The 27649-nt window shown below is 36.8% G+C and overlaps 1 protein-coding gene across 21 annotated transcripts in view; it reads right to left on the bottom strand.

The window, feature by feature from the left end:
- The window catches only part of DLG1 (discs large MAGUK scaffold protein 1), a 276675-nt gene that overhangs the window by 54016 nt on the left and 195010 nt on the right, over positions 1–27649 (bottom strand). For all 21 annotated transcript variants that reach the window (NM_001266294.2, XM_028843322.2, XM_015132614.3 and 18 more), the window contains 3 exon segments: positions 12570–12672; positions 23225–23381; positions 26856–26976. In NM_001266294.2, the coding sequence (NP_001253223.1) occupies positions 12570–12672; positions 23225–23381; positions 26856–26976 (381 nt within the window).

Here is a 27649-nt window from a genome sequence, read left to right on the forward strand (position 1 = left end):
TATTCAGTGGGTTATAATACGCCATTATTACCACGAAATGAACGCTGAAGTTGTTCCTGATTTGGCCAGTGAGGGTCCCTTGAAGTTAGATTCTGTGTCCATTTGACATGTCTCCAATATTCCTTGAGTCTTGTTTTCTGGCAAAGGATATTACAGAACAATCTAGCATTTCCTTTGCCTGACATCTGGGGAACCTGCCATTTGTCAAAAAAGCCTTAGTAATTTCAGTGGGGAATAATATTTGCAAGGCAAGATCTGGGTGCCAGGTGCTCACTGCTATTGGGGTGGCACTAGGCTCAGGCCCTCTCAGTGGGCAGAGCCAGGGAAAATTACATACACACAGATACATACTCACTGATATAGATAATTGTGCTTACATCTGTATCAGTGGAAAACCATCCCTTCAAACCAATTTCTTCAATTCTAATGCAGTATTACAGGATTCATATTTAAGTTTTCTTCCTTTCCATATTTGTAACTCTTCTCAACAGTGAAAATTATGAATAACAATAACCTAATATATTAATTTGGTCAATCTCAATTTGAACAACCATCTACTTCCCTGACTGGGCTCTGAGCATTCCCTATGTGCTTTCCTCACCAGCCCTCGGGCTCTCACTCCTGAACCAAGGCACTACCCTGCATGGAAGCCATCCTCATGGGTAAGTCCAATGAGCCACCAGAGCTCTCCGAAACCTCTCCAGACCTGAGGTGTAGATTAAACCATTTTTCTCTGCTCTACCTAATGGCTTTAGGACTAAACTGATCAAATTGTAGAAAGAGAAGGTCTATTTTTGCTTTAAAAATTTTTCTTCTTTTTCACCTTCTTGGTTTAAGGAAAGGTGTCTCTTCTAGTTAAATTTAGTTTTTAAGACCGTGTCTTTATTTCTACTAATTTTCTGAGTTCTATCAACTTATTGATGTTGCTCTTCCACATATTCTATCATTTTTCTTTAACTTGTTTTGAAATATTAATTTTAGTTGACACTAGCGTCATAAACTGTCTTTCTGGTACAGCTTTACTGTCTGTGGAGATACTACACTAATCCTTATTTTCATTTTCAAATAGGCTTCCATGGGATTCGATTGTTGCTCATTTTTATATGAAATTAGTTTTCCTCAACTTTTACAGAGGACTTACGAGTCAAGACAGGTTTTCTCACTTCACAGCTCTAGAACTCTCCATTTTGTTTCTTTCAAGTGTTTAAAGACATGATCTCAGATACTGTGAGACTGCCTGAAACTTCACTTACCCCCATTAATCTGAACCTTCTATTTCCTTTGGCTCTATTATCCCTATCCTGTTCAATCTGGATTTTATTCCCAGCAGTTCTTCCTTAGTGTGGGGCTTTAAATGGAAAGGGAGCTATAGTTGGTTAACTGTGTTGTAGGGCCTAGACTGCTCGTGGCCCCTTCATAACTTACTGGAGATTCTTTGCACTCAACATGCAGATTGTATAAAAACTCTTACAGTTCACTCGGTGTTCTCAAATTAACCTACTGCATTTTGTCGTGAGTACTGGTTAACACTGGACTTCTCCTGTTATATCCCCTTACACAGATGCTGATATCAGATGGTTTTGTAGCTGTTAATACCTTGTTTACATCAGCTTATATTTGGGGTTCATAGGATATCTTTCATCTTTTTGCCTAGTTTTATTGTAGATTTTAAACAAATTTTGGTTTGGCTTTCCTAATTTTTTTGAGGGAGAGGAGGAGTTCTGGGCGATTCAGCTTTAAATCTACCTCTTTTTGTTTTTTCTTTCTTTTTTTGAGAGGGAGTCTCGGTCTGTTGTCCAGGCTGGAGTGCAGTGGCACGATCTGGGCTCACTGCAATCTCCCCCTCTGGGGTTCAAGCTACTTTCCTGCCTCAGCCTCCTGAGTAGCTGGGACTACAGGCGCGCCCCACCACGCCCGGCTAGTTTTTGTGTTTTTAGTAGAGACGGGGGTTTCCCCATGTTGACCAGGTTGGTCTCGAACTCCTGACCTTTTGAGTCGTCCACCTTGGCCTCCCAAAGTACTGGGATTTATAGGTGTGAGCCACTGCGTCCAGCCCTCTTTTTGTATTTTCTATTAGTCCCACTGGTTTATGTTTCTATTATTTTACTTCCTAGAAGACAACTAGGAAGTGATGACTTTTCAATATTTATTACCTTTGTTTTTAATTTTACTATTTTAAATGTAACTTATTTGTACTTCTGTATAATTTTATTTTTAATAAAGGCTATGTTTTAGTTTGGAAAATTTCTGAAAATTTAACTGGCTCTCCCAAGCCAGTTCGCTGTCACGCCTGAAACGAGAGACTTCTGTGCTTCCTTAGCCCTGAGTTCCTCGTTTCCCTTCACGCTTTGCTTGCTAATTCCTTACTACTTTAGAAGCTCTGCGATGCGTTTTAAATAAGATGCGTATCACGTCTCATGCGGCGCTATCAGCTTTAGCAATTTCGCTGATCTGATTAACAGAAGTCCTAGTGATTTAAAATAGTCTACATTTTAGAGATTTAAAAGCTTTCTGTAAAAAGAACACATTACTTTTTACAGTGATGCAGAAAATATCCTTTCTTAATGAGTAACTAAGCTACTACAAAGCAGTTAACATAGTCTCAGATATTAAAAATTTAAGACACTGAAGAGCTAAGTCAATTCCTGATTTCTTAAATTTGTGACTTATTTCTTTCACTGTATTCAGATCTTCATATTCACAGTTTTTGCTTAGTCTTCCCACCTACCCCACCTCACTCTGTTGCTCAGGCCAGAGTAGAGTGGTCAATTTTGGCTCACTACAGCTTCTGCCCCTTGGGTTCAAGCGATTCTTGTGCCTCAGCCTCCTCAGTAGCTGAAATTACAGTTGTGCATCACCATGCCTGTTTAATTTTTTTGTTAGTAGAGACAGAGTTTCATCAAGTTGGCCAGGCTGGTCTTGAACTCCTGGTTAAAAGGGATCTGCCTGCTTTGGCCTCCCAAAGTGCTAGGATTACAGGCGTGACCCACTGCGCCTGGCCAAGTCTTTGCCTTACTCTTGACAATTCCTCACAGCCACCTTTCTATATGTTCAAAACATACTTCAGCATTTTAAAGTTACTTTTCCTTTAAACCTTCTATTTCATTTACCTAGTTAAGATTCTAACTTTTTCCTTTTGTTTCAATCAATTGATACTTTTAGTCCTATCAATCTCCACATTTTACCCATTCTGTGTATATTTTCTTTTTTTTTTTTTTTGAGACGGAGTCTCGCTCTGTCGTCTGGGCTGGAGTGCAGTGGCCGGATCTCAGCTCACTGCAAGCTCCGCCTCCTGGGTTTACGCCATTCTCCTGCCTCAGCCTCCCGAGTAGCTGGGACTACAGGCGCCCGCCACCTCGCCCGGCTAGTTTTTTTGTATTTTTTAGTAGAGACAGGGTTTCACTGTGTTAGCCAGGATGGTCTCGATCTCCTGACCTCGTGATCCGCCCGTCTCGGCCTCCCAAAGTGCTGGGATTACAGGCATGAGCCACCGCGCCCGGCTCTGTGTATATTTTCTTAAACAGTCCCACCAATATATATTTTTTCTTTATCCTTTTTTTTTTTTTTTAAGGTTTTTTTGGAGACAGGGTCTTGCTCTGTCATCCAGGCTGGAGTGCAGTGGCACGATCATGGCTCATAGTAGCTTTGACCTCCTGGGCTCAAGCAATCTTCCTACCTTAGCCTCTCAAGTAGCTGAGCCTACAGGCATGCATCACTATGCCCAGCTCATTTTAAAAATTATTTGCAGCAACAGGGTGTCCTATGTTACCCAGGGGATCTTGAACTCTTAAGCTCAAGTGATCCTCTTGTCTCAGCCTCCCAAAGTGCTAACCACCACACCTATTTTCTTAAGTTTTTATTTTGACAGAAGAGTTTCATCCCTTTTTTCAGTTGTCATTTACATTCCTCTCCTAGAAATTACATCAAAACTCAGCAAAGCTGTAATTTTACATAAGAGATTTTCTCCATTCAACATCTTAAAAATTCCTGTATCAAACCTATTTCTTGTCATGAAACATATTAGGAAGTATCTGAACTGCTGGCTACAAGTTAGTATGTGTGCGCTTATACAAGGAGAGATATTTAAAAGCTGATTTTTTCATTTGATCTCCCCTTTCAAATTTTAACCTTTGTTTTCACCTCCACACTAGAAGTAAAAAGGTGGAGGAAAGTGAAGAAGGGGTATGGGGGAAATTGGACTTCCTCAATCTCTTAACATGCAATCCCTATAAAGGAAAACATTCATTTATAACTATAATAAAATAGATTAAACACAGATATTAAACCCAAGAGAAACAACTCTCAAGAGGATGGATACTACAAATTGGCCTACAGAAGAAAAAGGAAAACGATTTTTAAGAAGGCAAGTTAGTTGTTTTAAGTACAATAGCTCTCTGGTATACTCGGAGGATTAGTTCTAGAACCCCACGTATACCAAAACCCATGTATATTCAAGTCTAACAGGAGGCCTTGTGGAATCCGATAGGCATATGGTATTTTTCTATCCCAGTTTGGTTGAACAGCACGTGCATAAGTAGACACTCACAGTTCAAACCTGTGTTGTTCAAGGGTCAGCTGTAGCACAGGTGTGTAGAAAAATACAGCAAGGAAAGTGGGAAAGCAGGAGACTGAAGGGTCAACTTAGCACAGGTGTGTAGAAAAATACAGCAAGGAAAGTGGGAAAGCAGGAGACTGAAAAAAAATTTAAGGACGTATCTTCTACGAAAATCATAAGAAATGACAAATGCCTGCAAATAAATGCCACTAGTCCACTGCAATCTCCCCCGATTATCTCTACCTCTTCTCCCTTTGGTTGGTATAAGAAGTAATAATGAAAATAAAGTCAGGACACTGGGTGTTAGAAATCTACCTCTGTAACTCAAGATTTTAATCAAAGCTTTGAAGCGCAGAAAAGTTAAGTGACTATGGCCTAACCTTTCTAGACTTCAGTCACTTGCAAAAATAGGGATTATAACACCAAACAGTTTTTTTCGTGTGAAAATAAACTACATCACAAATATAAGACCTAACCTAGGGGAAAGAGAAAGTAAGTTTAACTTATATATTGAGTTTAATTCTTTCTGCTTTATTTCTTTTATGGTATTATTACAATGTAATTAATGATTTCTGAACAAAAGATTGACATATAAGCTCTGAAAGTTGGCCTAATACTCTTGAGGAACAATAAGATTAAATATTTGAGGTTAGAGACTCCAAGAGTTTAGCTGTAGTTGAAAGAGTGAGAACAGGGTATGGAGACCCACCAAGAACCCCAGAGTTGCCACAGAGATTATTTTAAGCTGAAGATATCTGAGATTCAACAGATGCAGAAAACAAGCCTTCCTGGAGTTCCTCTAAACTGACCAAAAGGTGCAGCTTCTGAGAAATGCTGTTCCCATAAATACCCTCTCTGAGGGGTCTGATGGCCCCGAAGAATGGAAAGGCCCCTCATACCAGTTCAGACGAACGTTACCACAAATTTTATCCCCCATCTCTTCTCCTAAAAACCTGTCTTTCCTAAAGAAATGTCTGTGTTTTTCCAATAAAAGCTGTTTCTCCCTCCTTCCTTTTCCCTACTAGATTAGGTATACAAGTTTTTAACTTTATCCACAAGCTAGCTACAGTATTTCTTTTGTTGCCTCTTGCATCCATATACAAGAAACTTTTTTTTTCATGTTAATCTGTTTTTTTTCTGTCAGTTTAATTCGCAGGCCCCGTTATTGAACATACAAGGGTGGAGGAAAAGGTTTTTCTTCCCTTAAAAGGAACTAGAAGAAATCTTAACCATTTAACAGCTGTGTAACCAGCAAATTACTTAGTCTCTTTATGGTGTAGCTTATTCAACTGTTACGTAAAATGGGGATAACAGTGCTTACTTAGAGGATTATCTTGGGAATTAAGAGTTAATAAACGTAACATGGTTCGTACCATGCATGGCATACAGTTTTACCATTATATTCTATCACAAGAGATTCTTTTTTTTTTTTTTTTTTTTTTTTTTGAGACAGTGTCTCGCTCTGTCACCCAGGCTGGAGTGCAGTGGTGCGATCTCGGCTCACTGCAAGCTTGGCCTCCCGGGTTCACGCCATTCTCCCACCTCAGCCTCCTGTGTAGCTGGGACTACAAGCACCCGCCAGTATGCCTGGCTAATTTTGCTTTTGTATTTTTAGTAGAGACGGGGTTTCCCTGTGTTAGCCAGGATGGTCTCAATCTCCTGACCTTGTGATCCGCCCGCCTCTGCCTCCCAAAGTGCTGGGATTACAGGCGTGAGCCACTGTGCCCGGCCAAGAGATTCTTAAACTATAGACTAGGAAGTATTTGATAAAATTTTATAACTTTGGGATATGGAGTCCAAAACAAGTACAGTATTATATTTCCAGTTCCCATGTTTCTTTATTTTTATTTTGAGACGGGGTCTCACTCTGTCGCTGAGGCTCGAGAGTGCAGTGGTGAGATCACAGCAATCCTCTTGCCTCACCTGGGACTACAGGTGTGCACTACCATGCATGGCTAATTAAAAAACCTTAAAAAAACTTTTAGTAGAGATGAGATCTTGCCATGTCCAGGCTGGTCTCGAACTCCTGGGCTCAAGTAATCTTCCCACCTAGGCCTCCCAAAGTGCTGGGATTAGAGGCATGAGCCACCACGTCCAGCTAATTTCTGATAACGATTCTACAAAAAGATTAACAGTAAAGGCCCCCCTCAAAGTGAATTATTCCTTGCCTTTGGAATTAATAAAACTGACAGGAGTTAGAAGATAATGTTCCTTCATATGTCTTGTAGAGATTATTTTTCCTCATAATTAGAATCCAAGTCAAGAAAGTTCAAAGTATATAAGCTCAAAAACCCATAATAGTACTTTTTTGGAAGACTAGTAAGGCAAGCCATAGATCCTAAAAGATAAAAAACTTAATTCTACCAAAAGCTTACCTTTATCTCTTTGTCTGTCTGTATGTATGTAAGATTATCAATAAGGCAGAGAATCCCAAGCCTTTAGGAAAGATACTAACTGCAAGATGATGATTATCAGAGTGTGAGGTGACTCCTTTTGTACTTCTTAAAATAGCGAGCTCACTGAGAAAGAAAATTTGACTCTTCAACTTCTATCTTCGGCCCTCATAGTAGTTATGCTTTGATAATCTAAAATATGTTTTTTTCTTTAAAATGTGCTGTACAACAAAAATACATCTGTTAAAAATATATAATATTAAAACAAAATATGAAGCCACAGTATCAATGATTAATAAGCAGACATAGGTAAGCAGCAATACAGCAATGAGGACAGGTAAATTTTTAAAGTACCCAAAACATACTTTAAAATTTTAACTCTCCTATCTTTGGTCGTCTGTTATTCTTCACCTACGATGTCATTTTTTCTCTCTGCCCATCTAAATCCTATCCATTCTTAGGTTCCCAGTTACGCCTCGATCCCACTCTATGGTATCTTTTATCAGCCAGGCAATATAATCTCCCTCCTTTTAAATTTCTAATGCAATGCCTGTCTTCTGTGCTCCGCTGGTACTTACTTTGCCTTCATTAGGCAAAAGTACCATAGCCGTGGTAAAAGAATACAGCATACATCACTTCACCAGACTCATCAAGATATTCTCAGTGAAAACTATCTGGACTTTGAAGGCAACAGATCTGGGTATGAATCTTAGCTATTGCTAACTTTGTTATCTAAGTCTACTTCATCCTCTGTAAATAAGGATATTGCTACGTATTTTATGAGAATACAGCAAGCCTTAAATAATAGACACCTAAATAAACATGTAACTATAAATTGTGTAACTGTTATAAAGTAAAAATATCAGTGCTATGAGAAGGAACTAGCTGATACCGTTTGGCTCTGTCCCCACGCAAATCTCATCTTGAATTGCAGTTCCCATAATCCCCACATGTGGTGGGAGGATCACGGTGGGAAGTAATTCAATCATGAGGGTGGTTCCCCCCCATGCTATTCTTGTGACGGTAAGTTCTCATGAGATCTGATGGTTTGATAGGGGCTTCCCCTTTCACTTGGCTCTTACTCTCCTCTCTCCTGCCTTCTTGTGAAGAAGGACATGTTTGCTTTCCGTTCTGCCATGGTTATAAGTTTCTTGACGTCTCTCCAGCCCTTTGAAACTGTGAGTCAATTAAACCTCTTTCCTTTATAAATTACCCAGTCTCGGGTACATCCTTATAGAAGCATGAGAATGGGACAGAAAAACTAGCCATCAAAAGAACAGGGGAAAAATATTCTAAGAAAGAAGAGAACGAGCAGAGAATTAGGAAATAATCTGGTACAGCCAAGGGTCTGAAAAAAGGCCTGTATGGTTAGAGCTTAAGGAGCAAAGGAAAGAGTGGAAGGCATGAAGTAAAATCGTATGTGCTGTGCTGTGTACAATTACAAAGAAACTTGCAGGCCTATTAAAGGATTTGGGTTTTATTAAGAGTAAAATGGATATTGTTTTAAATGGGGAATAATTCAACCCAATTTTTGTATTTAAAATGATCCTTTTGGCTGAGGAATAGGGAATGTATTGGAGAAAATTAAGAAAGAAGTGAGGAGACATGTTAGAGGATTTTACAGTAATTCAGGTAAGGGATGATGGTGGCTCTGGCTAGGCTAGTGGCTGTGACTGAGAGGTTGTGAATGGGGAGGGAGTCAAGTATGATTCCTGAGCTTCTGGTTTAAGCACGAATGGAGGTGCCATTTATTGAGCTAGTAAAAAAAGTTAAATTTCATAAACGTTAAATTTGAAACACATTGAGAAATACAGCTAAAGAAATCAAATAGGACATGTAAGTGTGGTGTTCAGATGTCTGGAAATAAGACACATATGTGAGAGTAATCAACATAAGAGTAACCCTTGAAACATAGATGTATCTACTAAATAGTTGCTATTTAAATAATCAAAGAATGCAAATTCTCCTTGATACAAAAATGGCTTCATCTATACTAGAATAGGTGAAAGTATTGAATAAAACTAAATAAAAAGAGTACCATCTAGAAAGGCTCATACAAAAGAAAAGTGCAGAAATCACAAAAAGAAGCAAAAAAGAAAGAATAAAGAAGGAAAGACCAAACAATACAAGCACAGTAAAAGACAGTGAGAGGGAAATTCCTGGGCCCATTCAATAACTAACCTAGGATAAGAGTAGCCCACCCTTGCTAACTATCAGTGGAAAGTGTATCTAGTGCATATAGGGGTAAATTAAACTTAAGAGCCACTAACTATAAAAATGGTAAAAATTAATGATTTTTTTTTTTTGGACAGGGTCTCCTTCTGCTGCCCAGGCTGGACTGCAGTGGCACGAACACGGCTTACTGCAGCCCCAACCTCCTGGGCTCAAGTGATCCTCCTGCATCAGCTTCCTGTGTAGCTGCGACCACATGCATGTGCCACCATGCCTGGCTAATTTTTGATTTTTTTGTAGAGATGGGGTCTCACTTTGTTGTCTAGGCTGGTATTGAAGTCCTGAACTCAAGCAGTTCTCCTGCCTCAGCCTCCCAAAGTGCTGGGATTACAAGTGAATTAACTATTTTTGTTCTGTACTATGCTCACTAAGCACTAGAGTAGTTTTTCCTATCAACCAATTTTCCCTCCTGTATCGTGACTTGGTATTTTTGCCTGGGTCCGAAAAAATTCTTTCTTAATAAACATTAACAAGAATGTCTGAGTTTTGGCCATTCGGAGTCAATTTTCCCTATATTACGCTGTACCCTTTTAATACAAAGATTATTACTTTTTATTTCAAGAAAGTTTTCTTGAATGCATTGAATTATAATTTAAGACATTTATTCTCTTCCTTAAAATTATTCTTCAGAAAGTCTAATTATGTATATATTGTACAAATAATTACCTTCCATTTCTAACATTTTCTTTTAATCTTTTCGGATTTTCTCGGTTTCATTTTGTCTACTTTTTCTATTGTATCTTCTATGTCTCCTGGTTTTCTGCAGTGACTCTGTGTTTGTGGTCTAATTTCACTAACTTGGTTGCTTTCTTCTCTCCTGGGTTCTGCCAGCTCAAAGTTAATTTTTTTTGGTTATTGAGTCATCTTTTCCTATAGTTCTTACATTTCTACTTTGTGGTCTTCTTTCAAAGTGAATGCATAAATTGCAAAACATTAAGGTTAAATTTTAATCTGATTTGTGTTAATGTTTTTGTGTTGTATGTGCGTGTAGCTAATCTGTTACTAAGCTTTGATGCTTTTCCCCACCTCTTCTTATTATCTTTGTATGCATGTGAGGCTACTTTTAAATTACTTATTACTGGGGCTGGAGGTGGTGGCTTACACCTGCAATCCCAGCACTTTGGGAGGCTGAGGCGGGCGGATCACCTAAGGCTCAGGAGACCAGTCTGGCCAACATGGCAAAACCCCGTTGCTATTAAAAATATAAAAATAAGCTGGGCGTGGTGGCAGGTGCCTGTAATCCCACCTACAAGGGAGGCGGAGGTTACAGTGAGCTGAGATTGTACCACTGTACTCCAGCCTGGGCAAGAGAGTGAAACTCCGTCTCAAAAAAAAAAAAAGTACTTATTACTTTGCTACTTTGCTAGAGTAGCTATTTCAGAGTCTATGGGCACAGGAAAGATGGAGGCACAGGACATTTTTAGAGGTTTTAAAACCCAAATACTGTCACATTATCTGATCCTACAGAGGCAGGCTGCTTTATCCAAATATGGGTCCTCTGCTCTTCTAAACCAAACCACATCATGAGTGGCTTCTGCTCCAGCCTGCTCACCCTACTTCCCAAGACCTGCAATAAAAAAGGCTCCTGTTTTTATACCTCAAAAATGAGCCCCTCACCTTTAAGAGGTACAATTTTATACCATATCCTAAATTTCTGACACTACGAAGCATTCTTAACATTCCATATTTTAACTCCTCCCCTCTTTCCTTGTGGCTTCTGCAAGATCTCAGCTGCTTAAGGAGTCTTTACCTCCACTTGGTTGTCCAGGTATTATACCGACCTTCTTAGTTTTAGTAAATATGAAGTGAAGTTGTGTGGGTAGGAGCATATGTGTATGTTTTGTTTTTCTTACTGCTTCTGTGTGTTCTGTGTGTTTTGAGGTCAGGGAGCAGATATTAAGTTACCCGTAACCACACCTAAAAAGTTTGTATTCCTTATATAAATGAGAGGCTGTCTATAATACTAAGGAACGAGTGACTGTAACTTGGCTTCCATATAGTGTACCTACGGGGTGGAATGTGTTGGCCAGAAGATAAAAGTACATGGGGTCCCACTGGCAGATTTGTTTCTCACAAAAATTAATGAATTGACCTTCTGACTTCATATGTTAGTCCCTATTGTCTGGTTAATGTGAATTAATATTCAGAATTTACTCCCAATTAAACAAAATTTCCCTTGTTTAGACAGAATCTCCTATACTTAAGAAAGACCAAGCAACGCTCAACATGCTACTGTGATCAGCTAAAAAACATACTAGATTAAAAAAACAAATTCTGCTTCAAAAAATAATAAATGTAATTAGTTGATAAATTATGGAATTATTCATTTAGCTCCTTTACTCACATCATTTTTTCCTTCTTCATTATGTTGTTTACGAGCATCAACAAATACACTATGTATTCTTTTGGGTATTTAAGCTTTTTAAATTCCACTGAGGTTTTACTGGGGTTGTGGTTATGCTGATGTACACTAGAGTCTTACATATGTGTAATACGGCATGAGCTCAAATTTTCCATTACCACCTTCTTCCCCTAGGAACTTAGTAAGGTCACACCCATGATACTTTACCATCTAGACACACATTATACCCCAAACTTGGCATTCTTCTCTTTATTTTAAACGGCAGTAACAGCTATTAGAAACGTGTCTTAAATCTTGATATTAATAATTATAACCTAATTCAAAAACTAGAAAAAATCTGGGTGACCTGATTTTTTGGGCATTATTAGTATCTCTGCTTATGGTTTTTATTATTTTTTCAGATCAATAAAGTAGTAAAAGGAACATTAAAAGATAGGTCTTCAGTTACAGAACAGATTTAAAAAAATAAACAGTTAAATTAACCCACATAATGGGGTTATGTGGGTTAAGCTTGCGGATGCCAGTTCCCACCTCATTAAAAAATACTTTTGGCAGGGCCCAGTGGCTCACGCCTGTAATCGCAGCACTTTGGGAGGCCGGGGCGGGTGGATCACCTGAGGTCAGGAGTTTGAGACCAGCCTGACCAACACGGAGAAACCCCGTCTCTACTAAAAATACAAAAAATTAGCTGGATGTGGTAGTGCACGCCTGTAATCCCAGCTACTTGGGAGGCTGAGGCAGGAGAATCACTTGAACCTGGGAGGTGGAGGTTGGGATGAGCTGAGATCACGCCATTGTACTCCAGCCTGGGCAACAAGAGTGGAACCCCATCTCAAAAACCAAAAAACCAAACAACTTTTGATTTCGAAAAAGAACTAGGTTCAGACTAAACAAATACTAGATTAGCAAATCAGAAAAAAAAAAAACCAAACACCAAAAAGGAAGCTTGGAAGTTAAACATTATTAAAGAGGAATAATTTTAAAAACTAAAATAAGCAATAACTACAGACAATAAGAATGTTATTACCTTCAGGTCGATATTGTGCAACAATTGTAACAGCTTGGCCAGCATTTTTCAATGCAGCTGCTGCCTGCTCATGACTAGCGGCTCTGAGGTCAACACTGTTCACCTGTAAATCAAACCCAAATTTTAATTTGGGAGAAAAGAATCACTTTAATTAGAAATCACAAGAGTCTATTCTTTGAGTAAGCATGTATTAAAAAATTAGTCGCAATAACTTGACCACTAAAATGTTTCCTGTTCTGATTGACTAAAAATACATTGTGTACTAAAACAAAATATTATCATTCAAAGCTATTTTATTTACTAAAACCACTTTGCTTACTATCAAGTGAGTAAAACCGAAACATTTTCCCCCAGAAGGCTGAGTATCAATCCACTGAGAAATGCACCTTAATTTGAGAACCTGAAAAATCAAGTGGCATCATTTTGCATACTTTATTTTACTAGGAACTCAAGTAATGGGAGGGAAAGTCATTTTGTTTGTAGCATCCATTCACCTCCTGCCACATTCTCATGCCTACTGCTCAACTCAGTTCCAATTATTTTTCTTCCTGTACAAACTTTATTCCATTCTTTTGGTATAATAGGAAAGCTATTATTTAGAAATATTAAAACAGCTCAGATTTCAAGGACTGGTTTAATTAGAATAAATGTTAATTAAACGAACCAGGAGTCAGTTTTTGAATAAAGAGCCCTTCCTCAGGTGAAATAATTATCCAATTCTACCAGTAGGTGCAATCCTACTCCAGAAGAAGAGGCAACTTAATTCTTATTTCTGAAAGGTTGCCAATACTTTGCGCGCATATATATACATAGTGCAAGGTACATTATCTTAAGAGATTGTTCCTTTTCCACAATAAGACAAACTTAAGAGGACATTCATGGAAGCATTATACTTGAATGTAATAAGCTTTAAATACTGAATTAAAAAAAATTAAGAACCAACAATGAATAGAATACAGCAATGTTCAGGACCTTCACTGAAAATTTTTGGAAAGGAACGATCATCATGCAATTTTTACATAAAAACTTGTTTTGTTGAGTACTAATCTAAAATCTGTTAAAGATCACATATCACTTTTAAAAAATTTGACTATGAGCCCAGAAATTCTTGGGATCATAAATTTACATAAAGAATATTTTAACCATATAAAGATCTGATGTTTTATATTATCTAAAAAGAAACCATTATGCAACTAAATTTAAATACATACCCCTTGAGGCTGGGCATGGTGGCTCACACCTGTTATCTCAGCACTTTGGGAAGCTGAGGTGGGTAGTTCATTTGAGGCCAGGAGTTTCAGACCAGCCTGGCCAACATGGCAAACACCTGTCTCTACTAAAAATACAAAAATTAGCCGGGCATGGTGGCGCATGCCTGTAGTCTCAGCTACTCAGGAGGCCAAGACACGAGAATCACTTGAACCTGGGAGGTGGAGGTTACAGTGAGCTGAGATCACGCCACTGCACTCCAGCATGGGTGACAGAGAGAGACACTCCGTCTCAAACCACCACCTGCCACTCCCTCAACGAAAACCAAGATCTAAAAATCCTAATATAAACAAATGTAACAATGTGGTTATTAGATAGTATCTCCAGCAGAGGATGGCCATATAAAACTCAATACAATTTATAAATAGTTCTACTTAGTGTATAAAGAAAATCTTCCTAATTCCTGGGAGAACAAGCCAGGCAAGAAATATAAAGAAAGATTTTCATAGATTATTGTAGAAAAGATTAAAAATGTTAATGAATTATTTCTGTGCACCAAACTCTTTTTAAGAGCATAATTCGTTGAACGAAACTACATATTAAAGACTTTCCAGACTATCACTGAACATTTCAATTGAAGATATATTATTAAGGATATTTTAGAATTCCAGTACTGAGAGATGTATTTGCATAAATAGCCTTAGAGTCACTTTTTTTCTTTTATACCAACTTTTTAAAAAATGGAGAAATAATTCACATACCATAGAATTCATTTTTAAAGCATATAGTTTAGTGGTTTTTAGTACATTCGCAAGGTTGTGCAACCAACATCACCACCTAATTTCAAAATATTTTCATCACCCCAAAAAGAACCTCTGTATCCACTGAGTCACTCCTGTGTCTCCTCTCCATTACTGGCAACTACGATTCTACTTTCTAACCATATGAATTCCCCTATTCTGTATATTTCAAATAAATGGGATATATAATATGGAGCCACTTGTGCTTGGCTTCTTTCACTAACACATTTCCAAGGTTCATCTTTGGAGCATGTATCAGTACTTCATTCCTTATTATGGCTAAATAATGCTCCACTAAAATCCATTAAAAATGGATTTGCCACTTTTGCTTATCCATGTCCTTAAATTTATACTTCAATTTATTTATTTTATTCTTTTTGATACTATTATAAATGAATTTTTTCTTTATCCTGCAAATTTACTGACATCGTTTATCAGCTTGATAGTCTGCTGTTGTATTTAAGATTTTTTCTATACAAGATTATGTCATCTGCAAATAGAAATAGTTTTCTTGCTTTTTATTCTGGTAGCCTTTTTAAAAAAAATCTTGCCTAAATTCTAGAACCTCCAGGACAATGTTGAATCGAAGTAGGAAGAACAGATACCCTTGTCTTGTTCCTGATTTTAGAGGGAAAGCTTTCAGTCTCTCACCAGTTAGTATGATGTCAGCTACGGGGTTTCCAGAGATACCCTTTATCAGGCTGAAGGTCCCTTTTACTCCCAGTTTATTCAGTGTTTTTATCATGAAAAGCTGTTGGTTTATGACAATTGCTTTTCTGTGTCTACTGAGGTATCATGTGCTTTATGTCCTTATTAAGATGGCGTCTTTTTGGTTTTTCTACGTTGAACTAACCATGCATTCCTTGAATAAATTCCATTTGGTTATGGTACATCATCCTTTTTCATGCTGTTTGGATCCAGGTTGTTATTTGGTTGATTTTTACATCTATATTCATATGGGATATTGATTTGCAGTTTTTTCTTCTCGTGATGTCTTTGGTTTGGTATAAGAATAATACTGGCCACACAGAATGAGCTGGAAAGCATTCCTCATTGCTTATTCCCTTTTGGGGAAGAGTTTGTGAATGATTGGTGTTAATTCTTTAAATGTTTGGCAGAACGCACCAGTGTAGCCATCTGGTCCTGGGATTTTTGTGTTTTTTAAGTTTTTGATTGCTAATTCCATCTCCTTACTTGTTTTAAATCTATTAAAATTTTCTATTTCTTCTTGAGTTAGTTTCAATAGTTTATGTCTTTCTAGAAATGTATTATAGAGTATATAACTATAAAATACATATCATCATGACTATATAATGATATATATTATAAATGTCTTTTGCCTTTAGTAATAATTTTTTTCTTAAAGTGTACTTTGATATTAGTATAGCCACAGTAGGTGTCTTTTGGTTACTTTTTGTGTAATGTATCTTTTCCACCTGTTTACTTTAAACCTTGTGTCTTTCAGTCTAAAGTGTCTCTTGTAGACCTTGTATAGTTGGATTCTGTTTTTTAATCTACTCTATCAACATCTTTGGCCTTTTAACTGGAGTGCTTAATCCATTTATATTTAATATAATTACTGATAATGTAGAATTTACTTAATTTGGTGATTTGTTCTATGTCTTTTCTTTCTCTATTCCTCAATTATTGCATTATTTTTATATTAGATATTTCCTAGTGTACCATTTTAATTCCCATGTCATTTATTTCTTAGTGGTTATCTTGGATTGTAAAGTAAAAATTTAAAGTCAGAGGTGGTGGCTCCCGACTGCAATCCCAGTGACTCAGGTGGCTCAGGCAAGAGGACTGAAGCAGGAGCATCACTTGAGTACAACACTTTGAGGCCTGGCTGGGCAACACAGAGAGACACTTATCTCTAAAAAAATAAAGAAAAGAAATTTAGCTGGGTGTAGTGGTGCACACCTGCAGCCCAGCTACTCGGGAGGCTGAGGCAGGCGGACTGCCCGAGTGAGTAAGTTTGAGGCTGCAGTGAGCTATGATTGTGCCACTGCACTCCAGCCTGGGTGACAGAGTGAGATGCTACCTCTAAAAATAAACAAGTAAACAAACATTTTATGAGAACCTAGTTTATTTACCCCCTTGTGGTGGTGTCATATTAATTATATGTTTATATAATGTGTGCACATCAATTTGTAATTATGGCTTTATTCAGTTGTTTAAAATCAGGTTGGAGAAAAAAAGAGTTGCATATAAAATAATACCCTTATGTTGTTTTATATTTACCCATGTGGTTGCCTTTACTTATGCTCTTTATTTCTTCGTGTGGATTTGAGTTACTCTCTAGTTTCCTTTCATTTTAGTCTGAAGGATTCTCTTTATTATTTCCTATAGGGCAGGTTTTTGAGAGATGAACTCCTTCAGCTTTTGTTTATCTGGCAATGTCCCGATTTCTTCTTTGCTTCCAAAAGACAGTTTTGCTGGATATAGAGTTCTAGTCAACAAAGTTTTTTTCTTTTCAGAATTTTGAATATGTTATTTCACTGCTTTCTGACTCCCACGGTTTCTGATGAGAAATCAGCTATTAATCTTGTTGAGGATCCCTTGCATGTGATGACTTATTTCTTTTTGCTGCTTTCAATATTCTGCCTTCGGCTTGAGACAGTTTGATTGTAATGTGTCTATGTTGTAGATCTCTTTAAATTAATTCAACTTGGAGTTCATTGAGGTTCTTGGATTAATGGTTTTAATCAAGTTTTAGAAGTTTTGGGAGAGTATTTATTCAAATATTCTTTCTTCCTTTTTCTCTCTTTCCCATCCTTCACACACTCCCATTATGTTGGTAAACTTGATAGTATCCCATAGGTCTCTGAAGCTGTTAATTTTTCTTCATTCTTTCTTTTTTTTGCTGTTGTTCAGTTCTTTAGCATCAAAATCTCAGTCGACCCATCTTCAAGTTTGCTGATTCTTTCTTCTGCCAGCTCAAATCTGCTGTTGACCTTGTCTAGGTAATTTTTCATTTAAGTTACTGTACTTTTCAACTCCAGAATTTCTATTTGGTTCTTACATATAATTTCTAACTCTTTACTGATATTTTTTACTTGGTGAGATATTGTTCCTTTACTTTCATTTCAGTCTATCGGATAGTTTTCTTTTATTCCTTGAACATATTTAAAATACCTGGTTTAATGTCTTTGTCTAGTATGTTCAATGTCTGACCTCCCCTAGGAACAATATCCATTGATTGTGTTTTTCTCCTGCACAGGGGCCATACCTTTTTTTCTGCTTTCCTCACAATTTTATGATGAAAAATAGGCATTTAAAATAAATATAATATGGCAACTCTGGATAGCAGAACTGTCCTCTTATCTAGGCTTGTCATTGCTGTCTGTTAGTGAGTTTTCTTGATGTTACAAAGTCCGTATTCTTTGTCGTATCTGGCCACTGAAGTCTCTGTCTGGTTAGCTTAGTGGTTAGTTAATGACTGAACAGATATTTCCTTAAATGCCTAAAACTTATAAATCGTCCACAAGGGCTACATGTGCATTTCGGGGGCCCACTTTGTAACACTCTGATAAGGCGTTAACAACTGCCTGAAACCGCTTGCGCAGAAGCTCATGATCAGGCAGACGTGACAGTTTAAGGCCTTTTCTGGTCTTTCCTGAGCATGCGCACAGCCCTGAACGTGTGCGTGGCCTTCTGGTTCCAAGGAATACACTGGAGGTTTTCAAAGGCCTTATGGAGAATTCATTCCTCCAATTTTCCTTTTACATTTTCTGATTGGTCTACTATTCCCTAGTGCTTTCAGGGCATTTCCCTAGAGAAGTTCAGTAAGCATTGAAATTTTAAGGTTACTGATGCATACTGCTAAACATAATGCGGTATTTAACTGCACTCACATTAGGGTGAGCTACTTCCCTGGACTAGCTGAGACTTTCAGTTTTAGAATTGAGACCAAAGGTTTCCAGACATGGGGCATTCAGTTCTAAAACCACGACTGTTCTGGGCGAACTAGGTTGAGATGGTTGGTCTCACACACTTTAGCACTGTGTCAATGACCTATATAAAGTGGTTCCAAATGGACAATTTAAAAACGTCTATTACTGAACTCTAGGCTAAATGAAAATTTATTTTGACATAACGTGTGAAGTGAGGCTCTAAGCTAATTTTATTTCCCTAAATAACTAGGTAATATGCTCAACAATATTTATTTTTAAAGTCCATTCCTTACCACTAACTTTTCCTTATCATACTGTAACTTATTTAGTAAATTACAGTATATTTTATAATGAAATGTAGACATTTGAACAGCTCAGCTGAAAGGATTTTGCTTACCATATAAATCATGAAACCACTATCCCCAACAAGACATGTATCTTTTCCATCAATGTTCAGCTGTGCACTTCTATAGTCAGTCCCAATCACTGGCAACCGCTTTCTGACTTACAGCACAAGTTAGTGTTACCTGTTCATGATGATCATGTAACTGGAATTATATGGTATGTATTTTTGTTATGTGTTTTGCGTTTCAGCAGTTGTTCCTCTTAATTGCTTAGTATTATATTGTGTAAACATACAATTGAGCAATTTTCCTGTTGATGGAAACGTGGGTCATTTCAAGATCTAGATGATTATGAGTAAGGCTGTTAAGAATGTTCTTGTCAAAGTGTTTTTGTCAACATACGCTTTCATTTGTCCTGGGTAAAACCTGGGTGATAAGATTAGATGTATGTTTAACTCCTTAAAAACCTTCCTAAAAGTTCTTGTAGTGGTATATACAACTTTACATGTCCACTAGTAGTCAATGAGGGTTGCAGTTGCTCCATATCCTCATCAGTGAATGATGCTATTTTTTTCTTTTGCAGTTCAACTAAGTGGGATATCGTATTTCATTATGACTTCAAGAATACCTATTTTTATCTAGGCAAATTCAATCTTTTTTAGTGTATAGTTAAGTTTTGGCAAATGTGAATTTCGTGCAGCCACCCACAATCAAAATATAGAACAATTACATCACTCTTATTCGAATCCCTACAAACCTCTTCATTCATCGTGGTCTGTGCACTTCTCTGATGCCTAATGTTAAGCACCTTTTCATGTGCTTACTGGCCATTCACATATCTTTTGTGATGTATCTGTTCAAGTCTTTTGTGCATTTTTAATTGGGTTACTCATCTTTTTATTGTTAATTTTTAAGAGATATTTATATATTCTGGATATAAGTAGTATGTCATGTATGTGCTGAGAATATTTTTTTACCACTGTGTGGTTTGCCTATTTGGTTTTTTATCTTTTTTGTTTGAGACAGGGTCTTGCATTGTTGCCCAGGCTGGAGCGCAGTGGTGGGATCAAAGCTCACTGTAGCTTCAAACACCTAAGCTCAAGTGATCCTCCTGCCTTAGCCTCCCACGTAGCTGGGACTACAAGTGCCCACCACTATATCTGGCTAAAAAAAAATTTGTTTTTTAAAAGATGGGTCTTGCTATGTTGATCAGGCTGGTCTCAAACTCCTGGCCTCAGGCGATCCTCCTGCCTCAGCCTCCTGAGTCACTGGAATTATAAGCAAGTCACCTCACCCAACATTCTTGGTTTCTTAATGTCATCTTCTTTATGGTTAGTGTTTTATGCATTTTGTTCAAGGAACTGTTACCTCCTCTAGGCCTGCAAACATAGTCTCTGATATTTTCTTCTAGGAAGATTATGGTTCTGAGTTTTACATTTAGATCTATAATCCATCTAGAATTAAATTTTATGTCTGGAGTAAGACTGGTTTAGGTTTATAATCTTATATACAGATACCTAAGTATTATAGCACCATTTGTTAAAAAGATCTTCCCTTCTCTATTGAACTGACTTGGTAGCCCTCTGGTACTATTTAGGAAATTTATCTAATCCACATTCACTAAGATTTTCTTTTATGTTTTCTTTTAGAAGTTTAGTTCTATGGTCCATTTCAAGTTAATTTTTCTATACGACATGAAGTAAGATATGAGATTCTTCTTCTTTTCCTTGTGTCTGCTTGTTCTATCAATTAAAGAAGAGGGCATTTAAATCTCCAAATGTGACTGCAGATTTGTCCATTTCCTTCCTCTGTTCTGATCATTTATACTGCACGTATTTTGAAAATATTACTAGGTATGTCTTCTTGATGAAATGACACTTTCATAATTCTCGCTGCTTTTATAATTATGAAATCTATGTACAATAACATTATGTGTCTTAAATTCTATTTTGTGCCATATTAAGACAGTAGCTTTAGTATACTATTTGCAGAGTATACCTTCTTTCACTCTTTTACTTACAACACATGAGCCTTTATATTTAAAGCAAATTTCTGATAAAAAGTATATAGTTTGGTCTTGCTTTTTTGAACCAAGCTGACAATTTCTGCATCTTAAAATTGTGGCTTTTAAGATTAGATATAGACACGAAAATTTAAGCTGCCATAGTTTCAGATTAGATACAGTTAAGATATAGGCAAGATAGAGATAAGGCATACTTTCAGATTAGATATACATAAGATACAGTTAAGATAAGATATAGGTAAGATATAGATAAGATATAGCTTCAGATTCGATATAGATAAGAAAATTTAAGCTGTTGCAGTTTCAGCTTCTTGGGAGGCTCAGGCAGGAATATCGTTTGAGCCCACAAGTTTGAGGCTATAATGGTGCTCTATGATTGTGCCTGTGAATGGCCACTGTACTCCAGCCCAGGCAATGTGCTGAAGCCCTGTCTCTCAAAAAATGAAAGAAAGAAAAAAGAAAAGAAAATTTACAAACTTGAATTACAAGGAGACAGAGTTGTAACTATGAAATTGGGGTTAAAAGACATGAAAAACAGATTAACATCCACTCATAGGAGTTTAGGGACAGAGTACATACAACATGGGAAAGGCGAAATTTGAAAAGACAATGGCTAAGTCTCCAGAACTGATGAAAGAAGTTTTTACAATTGATGAAAGACATGACTCCTCTGATTCAGTAGGCATAACGAATTCCAAACAGAGCAAATAATATGCTACACACAGACACAGTTTCACATTTTAGTGAAACTGCAGCACATCAAAGACAAAGCATCTTAAAAGCAACCAGAAACCACCCCCTCACAAATCACCTACAAACAAGAGAGTAGACTTTTTTTGTTAAATAGAAACAAAACACGCCAGACAACATAAAATAGTATCTTCAAAACACTGAGAGAGAACAGCTATCAACCTGTAATTCTAGATTGAACTAACTTTTAAAGTGAAATAAAATAAAGATGCTTTCAGATAAAGTCTAGAATAGTTATGATTAAGGAACCATTGCTGAAAGCACAAACCAAGGGCTTGCACACTATGGTGCATTTAGATATTTGAAGGGCATTTTTGCTTTTTACAATGACTAGGGAGTTTTACTCGCATGTAGCATGCATATCTACTAGCACGTATATGAAAACTTTGAGAAAAGGGAAATTTTTGGCCAGGCGTGGTGGCTCACGCCTGTAATCCCAGCACTTTGGGAGGCCGAGGTGGGAGGTTCACGAGGTCAGGAGATCGAGACTATCCTGGCTAACACAGTGAAATCCCGTCTCTACTAAAAATACAAGAAAACTAGCCAGGCGTGGTGGCGGGCGCCTGTAGTCCCAGCTACTCAGGAAGCTGAGGCAGGAGAATGGCCTGAACCCGGGAGGCGGAGCTTGCAGTGAGCCGAGATTGTGCCACTGCACTCCAGCCTGGGCAACACAGCAAGATTCCATCTCAAGAAAAAAAAAAGAAAAGAAAGTAAAGGGAAATTTTCTATAAAGAGCAAGACAGTCCTACAAAACAAATAACTGTCCAATCCAAATGCCGTTAGTAGTCCACTGAGAAACACAGAAGGAGGAAGATACAAGATGGGATGGTAAACAAAAATTGTATGACCTGTGGATTAACTTTTAATAAACAAAAATAAAAATTACAATTTATGGGTATAAACATGAAACAGAAGTAAAATACTAGACATGGCATGATTTAGAATTAAAGTTTCCCAAAGTCTGTGTGTCACATAGAACTATTGGTAAGTTTTAGCCAAAAATTGTAGCGGTAACAACAAAAGCACACAAATTGAAAGTAAAAAGAGGAGAAAAGATGACACAAATATCAAGCCAAAAAAAAAAAAAATCAGCCACATTAGACAATACAGATTCTAGGGCAAAACCACTATTATAAATCAAGATGTTCATTACATGATAACGACTATAAAACTATGTGTACCTAATAACACAATTTCAAAAGACATACTAAAAAAAGCTAGTGCTATGAGGATCAACTGCTGAACCCGTATTTGGGTAGCTTTAAAAAAATCGTATTTGGATAGCTTTAAAAACCTCAATAGATCAAGAAGGTAACAGATTAAAGTATAAAGAAGTACACAAGTAACAAGCTTGAGTTAATAGACACACAGCAAACTTTCCAGTCAACGAATAGAGAACACATAATTTCTTCCAGCACATTTATAAAAACTGACCCCTTAGAAGAGTCAAATATCAAAAGAAAACCTATCATACAATAATATATTCTCTGACACTACAATTCTACAATTAAGCTGTAAAATGGTAAGAAGATAACCAAGCTAACCCCGTTACTTTAGGATGTTAAAAAAAAGACCTTGCTTTAAAAATAGGTCCAGTGAAAATAAAAACATGATCCTGACTAACACGTCTTACCGATATAATACGATCTCCTTTTCTGAGCTCTCCACTTAGATCGGCAGGTCCTCCGGCTAAGATAAAGGAAATAAATATTCCTTCTCCATCTTCTCCTCCTACAATGTTGAAACCAAGGCCCGTTGAGCCACGATGAAGAATAACTTTTCTAGGTTCCCTAAAATTTAAAAAAATATTGAGTATCTTGGAAATTTTATATAAAACCTGACATTCTATCAGTGAGAACTACCTACTGATAATTTTTATGTTATCAAACTACAAAGAAAGCTAGATAAAATATAAATGGTTTTCCTAAAATTATGGGATAAAGAGATTCTAAGCCTAAAAATCAAAGGAAAAAATCTAATTTTATATAAAAGCAAAAAAACTTGTTATATAAAACAGAAATGAAACCAAAACAGAAAAAAAAGTGGAAATTTAAAAATAGTATAAGAGCCTATCAGGACATACACATACTCATGAAAAGCTGATGTTGCACACACTTTATTACCTTCAAAGCAATCACTCCCCCTACTTACATGTTTAAAAGGCAGCTATCCTTTTGTCTTAGAGAAGGTAGGCCCTTTCTCCAGTCTCAAAGGGATGAACTGTAACCAACCTAAGCGAGACATTGCAATCCCATGCCCCTTTGCTAAGGTGAGAGTATAACCCCATTCTAGCCTCTGGTAAACGAAGGGAAATTTTACTGTCATTTTCTAAAGACAGACAAACCTTATCAAGGACAAAGCGTCTTTGCTACCTTCCTTTCCTCAAAAAACAAAACAAAACAAACAAAACCCCACACGACTGAGTAATACAATCCCTTTACTGGTCTGGACATACTATAGTCAGGAAGGTGAAACCAAGAGTATACTAAAGACACCATGGGCCTAAGGTTGCTATACCAACCTGGGAATTGCCCATCTTCAGGCTTTTTATATGAAATAATTAAAACCTATCTGCAGGGGCACAGGTAGGTTTTACCATATTGGTGATGTTTTATTTCCTGTATTAGATGATGAATTCTGGGTTTAGTGTTGCTATCATGCTTTAAAATGTGTATGAATTAGGATTTTATATTAGGAAATTATACTTGATTAAAAAATACTCAGCTGAAATTCAACAGTATTTCCAGGGGAAAATACACTCTGATTTTCAAATAATATAAGCACATGAAAAGGTGCTCAACCTCATTAGTCACTAGGGAAATAGATATAAAAATAATGAGATACTTCAGGTCTACTAGGATGGCTATAAAAAAAACCCCACAAAACAAAATAACAAGTGTTGATGAGGATGTAAAGAAATTACAACTCATACATTACTGATGAGAATATGAAATGGTGTAGGCACTACGAAAAACAGTTTGGTGGTTCCTCAAAAAGCTAAGATAGCATTAACATATGACCCAGCAATTCCACCCTTAGGTATATATCCCAAGTAACTGAAAGCAGTGATTTGGACAGATACTTGCATGTCAGTATTTATTATAGCATTCCTCACAAAAACCAAAAGGTGAAAATAACTCAAGTGCCCATCATGAGATGAATAAACAAAATGTGGCACATATGTATAATGGAACAGTACTGTCATAAAAACAAATGAAATTCTGATACATGCTAACAAATGAGTGTATCTTGAAAACATTACTGTAAGTGAAACAGTCCAGTCACAAAAGGACAAATATTATATGGTTCCACTTATATAAACTATCCAGAATAGGCAGATTCATAGAGACAAAGAGTAGATGAAAGGTTACCAAAGGTTAATTACTGCTTAATGGTCACAGAGTTTGTCTGAAGTAATGAAAAGGTTTTGGAAATAGTGATGGGTGCACAAAATTGTGAATGCAATTAACACTACTGAACTGTACACTTAAAAATAGTTAAAATGTCAAATTTTGTTACATATATTTCACTACAATTTTTAAAAACTGATGTAATATACCACAAATTGAATTGTATACTTTAACTAGGTGAAATTTATGGTATGTCAATCATATCTCAATAAAGCTGTTAAAAAATAAACTTTAGAACCAAAGTTTAGGAGTATTGTGAATTTTTTTTTACTTTTTTGATATTGGTAATGTCTGAAAGACTGCTTAAGGTCAAATTGTGAAGAACTTGTAATGTTGGAAAGATTTTGTACTTCACTATTACAAAGTAGTGTGATTATCAAAAGGGAGTGGCAAAATATACACCATTTTAAGAAGATATATCCAGTAATGAACCACCTGATTTTCACAGAAAAGTATGAAAACAGGTCGTCTTGTTATGCAATAATACTTCAAAGTCCAATGCAATATTCTAGACAAGAGTTCAAGTGAAGAAGCATGAGGAACAGTAATCAAGGTGCAAATATAACTTATTTTTTAGTTTGTAAAATATGCAAAGAGATTAAACACTAAATAAGCCATCCACTATTATAGTTTCCCTCTTTACTGCCTTAAATAGGCACTGTTAGAAAGTAACAAAAATAAATGGCAATGAAAGGTCACTCTAGAAGCACTGCCTGAAGACTAGCAGCCTTGGATATTCCTGTTACAATCAAATTAGAACATTATTCTTTCTGCTAATTTTTGTCCCAAACACAATTACTGACAACCTATTAAGTTTCCAACATTGCTAATTATTTATGAAAGAAAAGAGAAAGCACTCTTATCTGTCCTTAAGATCACTGCCTAGAATCAGGAGTCTGATAACTAAAAAATAATAATAATGCTAACAATAATGTAACCAATAAATGTTAAGAACAGACATTACTTGTACATATTTTAATGTTGAATCTATAATATAAAAAACATGTACAAATTATAAAGCAACCTGTACAGTGTCTTATTACTATATTGAATAATATGAAAAAGATCTACAATGCTTTTTCTCCCATTTTTTTCTACCTCATTAGAATTCTTTGGGACTAAAAAGATAGTTAATCTATAAATTTCAGTGCAGTTAGTAATTTTAGATGAAAGTAAATTTTGTGTGTCAAAGTATCAAGGATATACAGCAAACAAACAAACAAACAAACAAACCAACCAACCAACCAACCAACCAACCAACCCAACAGCCAGCCAAAGGGGCTCACGTCTGTAATCTTAGTACCTAGGGAGGCAGATACGGGAGGGGAGCCTGAGTCTAGGAGTCCGAGGATGCAGTGACTTACGTTCATACCACTGCACTCCAGCCTGGGCAACACAGTAAGACACTGCTGCTAAAACCAAACCAAACCAAACCAAACCAAACCAAACCAAACCAAACCAAACCACCACTTGTGGAATTCTGAACACAAATCAAGTAACTGCAATATTTTTATGGTATATGTTAGATAAGGAACATATAAAATGTTACTTTAAAATAGGCATGAGAATTTTCTTAACTTAGTTTTACTAAGCTAATTCCTAAGAACAATTTACCAAGCCTTAAAGAAAAGCAGTATTAATTTTAAAAAAGGAGCAGTAATTTATTTGAAAAATAAAACATTTTTATATTTCAGGCTCTTCAATGAATCCTCCAAAGGAAAAAATTAAGCTGTAAGCTCACTAACTGTCAATAAATTTTTTTAGTCCTAAAACTTGTGGCTATCTTACATGGCTGATTAAAATTCAATTTAATAGTTGATTTTATGTAAGAAGAACGAACGTTAACTTCCTTACCTTGTAATTTCATCATCTCCAAGCACTGCTTTAGAAACTGGTGAGTATCTAGCTGGTGATGCTGGTGTCTGGCCCAAGAAGGAAGATGGGCTAACATGGTTATCGACAGGCTGAGAAGAAGCTTCAAAATAAAGAAAGTGAAAAATACTTCAAAAACGAAACAAGCCAATCAGCATTCCATTTATGAGTGATTAATGTGTAATTTATAGTCACTCCTTTGTATATCAGAATTTGGTAGAGAGAATTTATTCATCAGCTAAAAAACTGGATGTTATGTTGTCCAGGTTAGTCTCAAACTCCTGTCCTGAAGTGATCCTCCCACCTCAGCCTCCCAAAGTGCTGGGATTACAGGCATAAGCCACCACACCCAGATTACTATTTTAAAGAATTACATACAGTCTAAATTTGATTGTGAATAATAAAACCAGAGGCTTTCCAATAAGTGCAAAAAGACTATGTCCTCCTACTATCTCAGATCTCTCAACCTAATTTACATCTATTCTTTTAAATTCACCCATAGAAGAATACAAACCTGGTAAAAAGCAAAAATGAAAAATAAGCAAAAACCGTCATCCAGGCGTAGTGGCTCACGCCTGTAATCCCAGTACTTTGGGAGGCCAAGGCAGGTGGATCACCTGAGGTCAGGAGTTCGAGACCAGCCTGGCCAACATGGTGAAATCCCGTCTCTACCAAAAAAATACAAAAATTAGCCAGGCATGGTGCCGTAGCCTGCAGTCTCAGTTACTCGGGAGGCTGAGGTGGGAGAACCTCTTGAACCTGGGAGGTGGAGGTTG

The sequence above is a fragment of the Macaca mulatta genome, chromosome 2, assembly GCF_049350105.2.
Source record: "Macaca mulatta isolate MMU2019108-1 chromosome 2, T2T-MMU8v2.0, whole genome shotgun sequence".
Lineage (NCBI taxonomy): Eukaryota > Metazoa > Chordata > Mammalia > Primates > Cercopithecidae > Macaca > Macaca mulatta.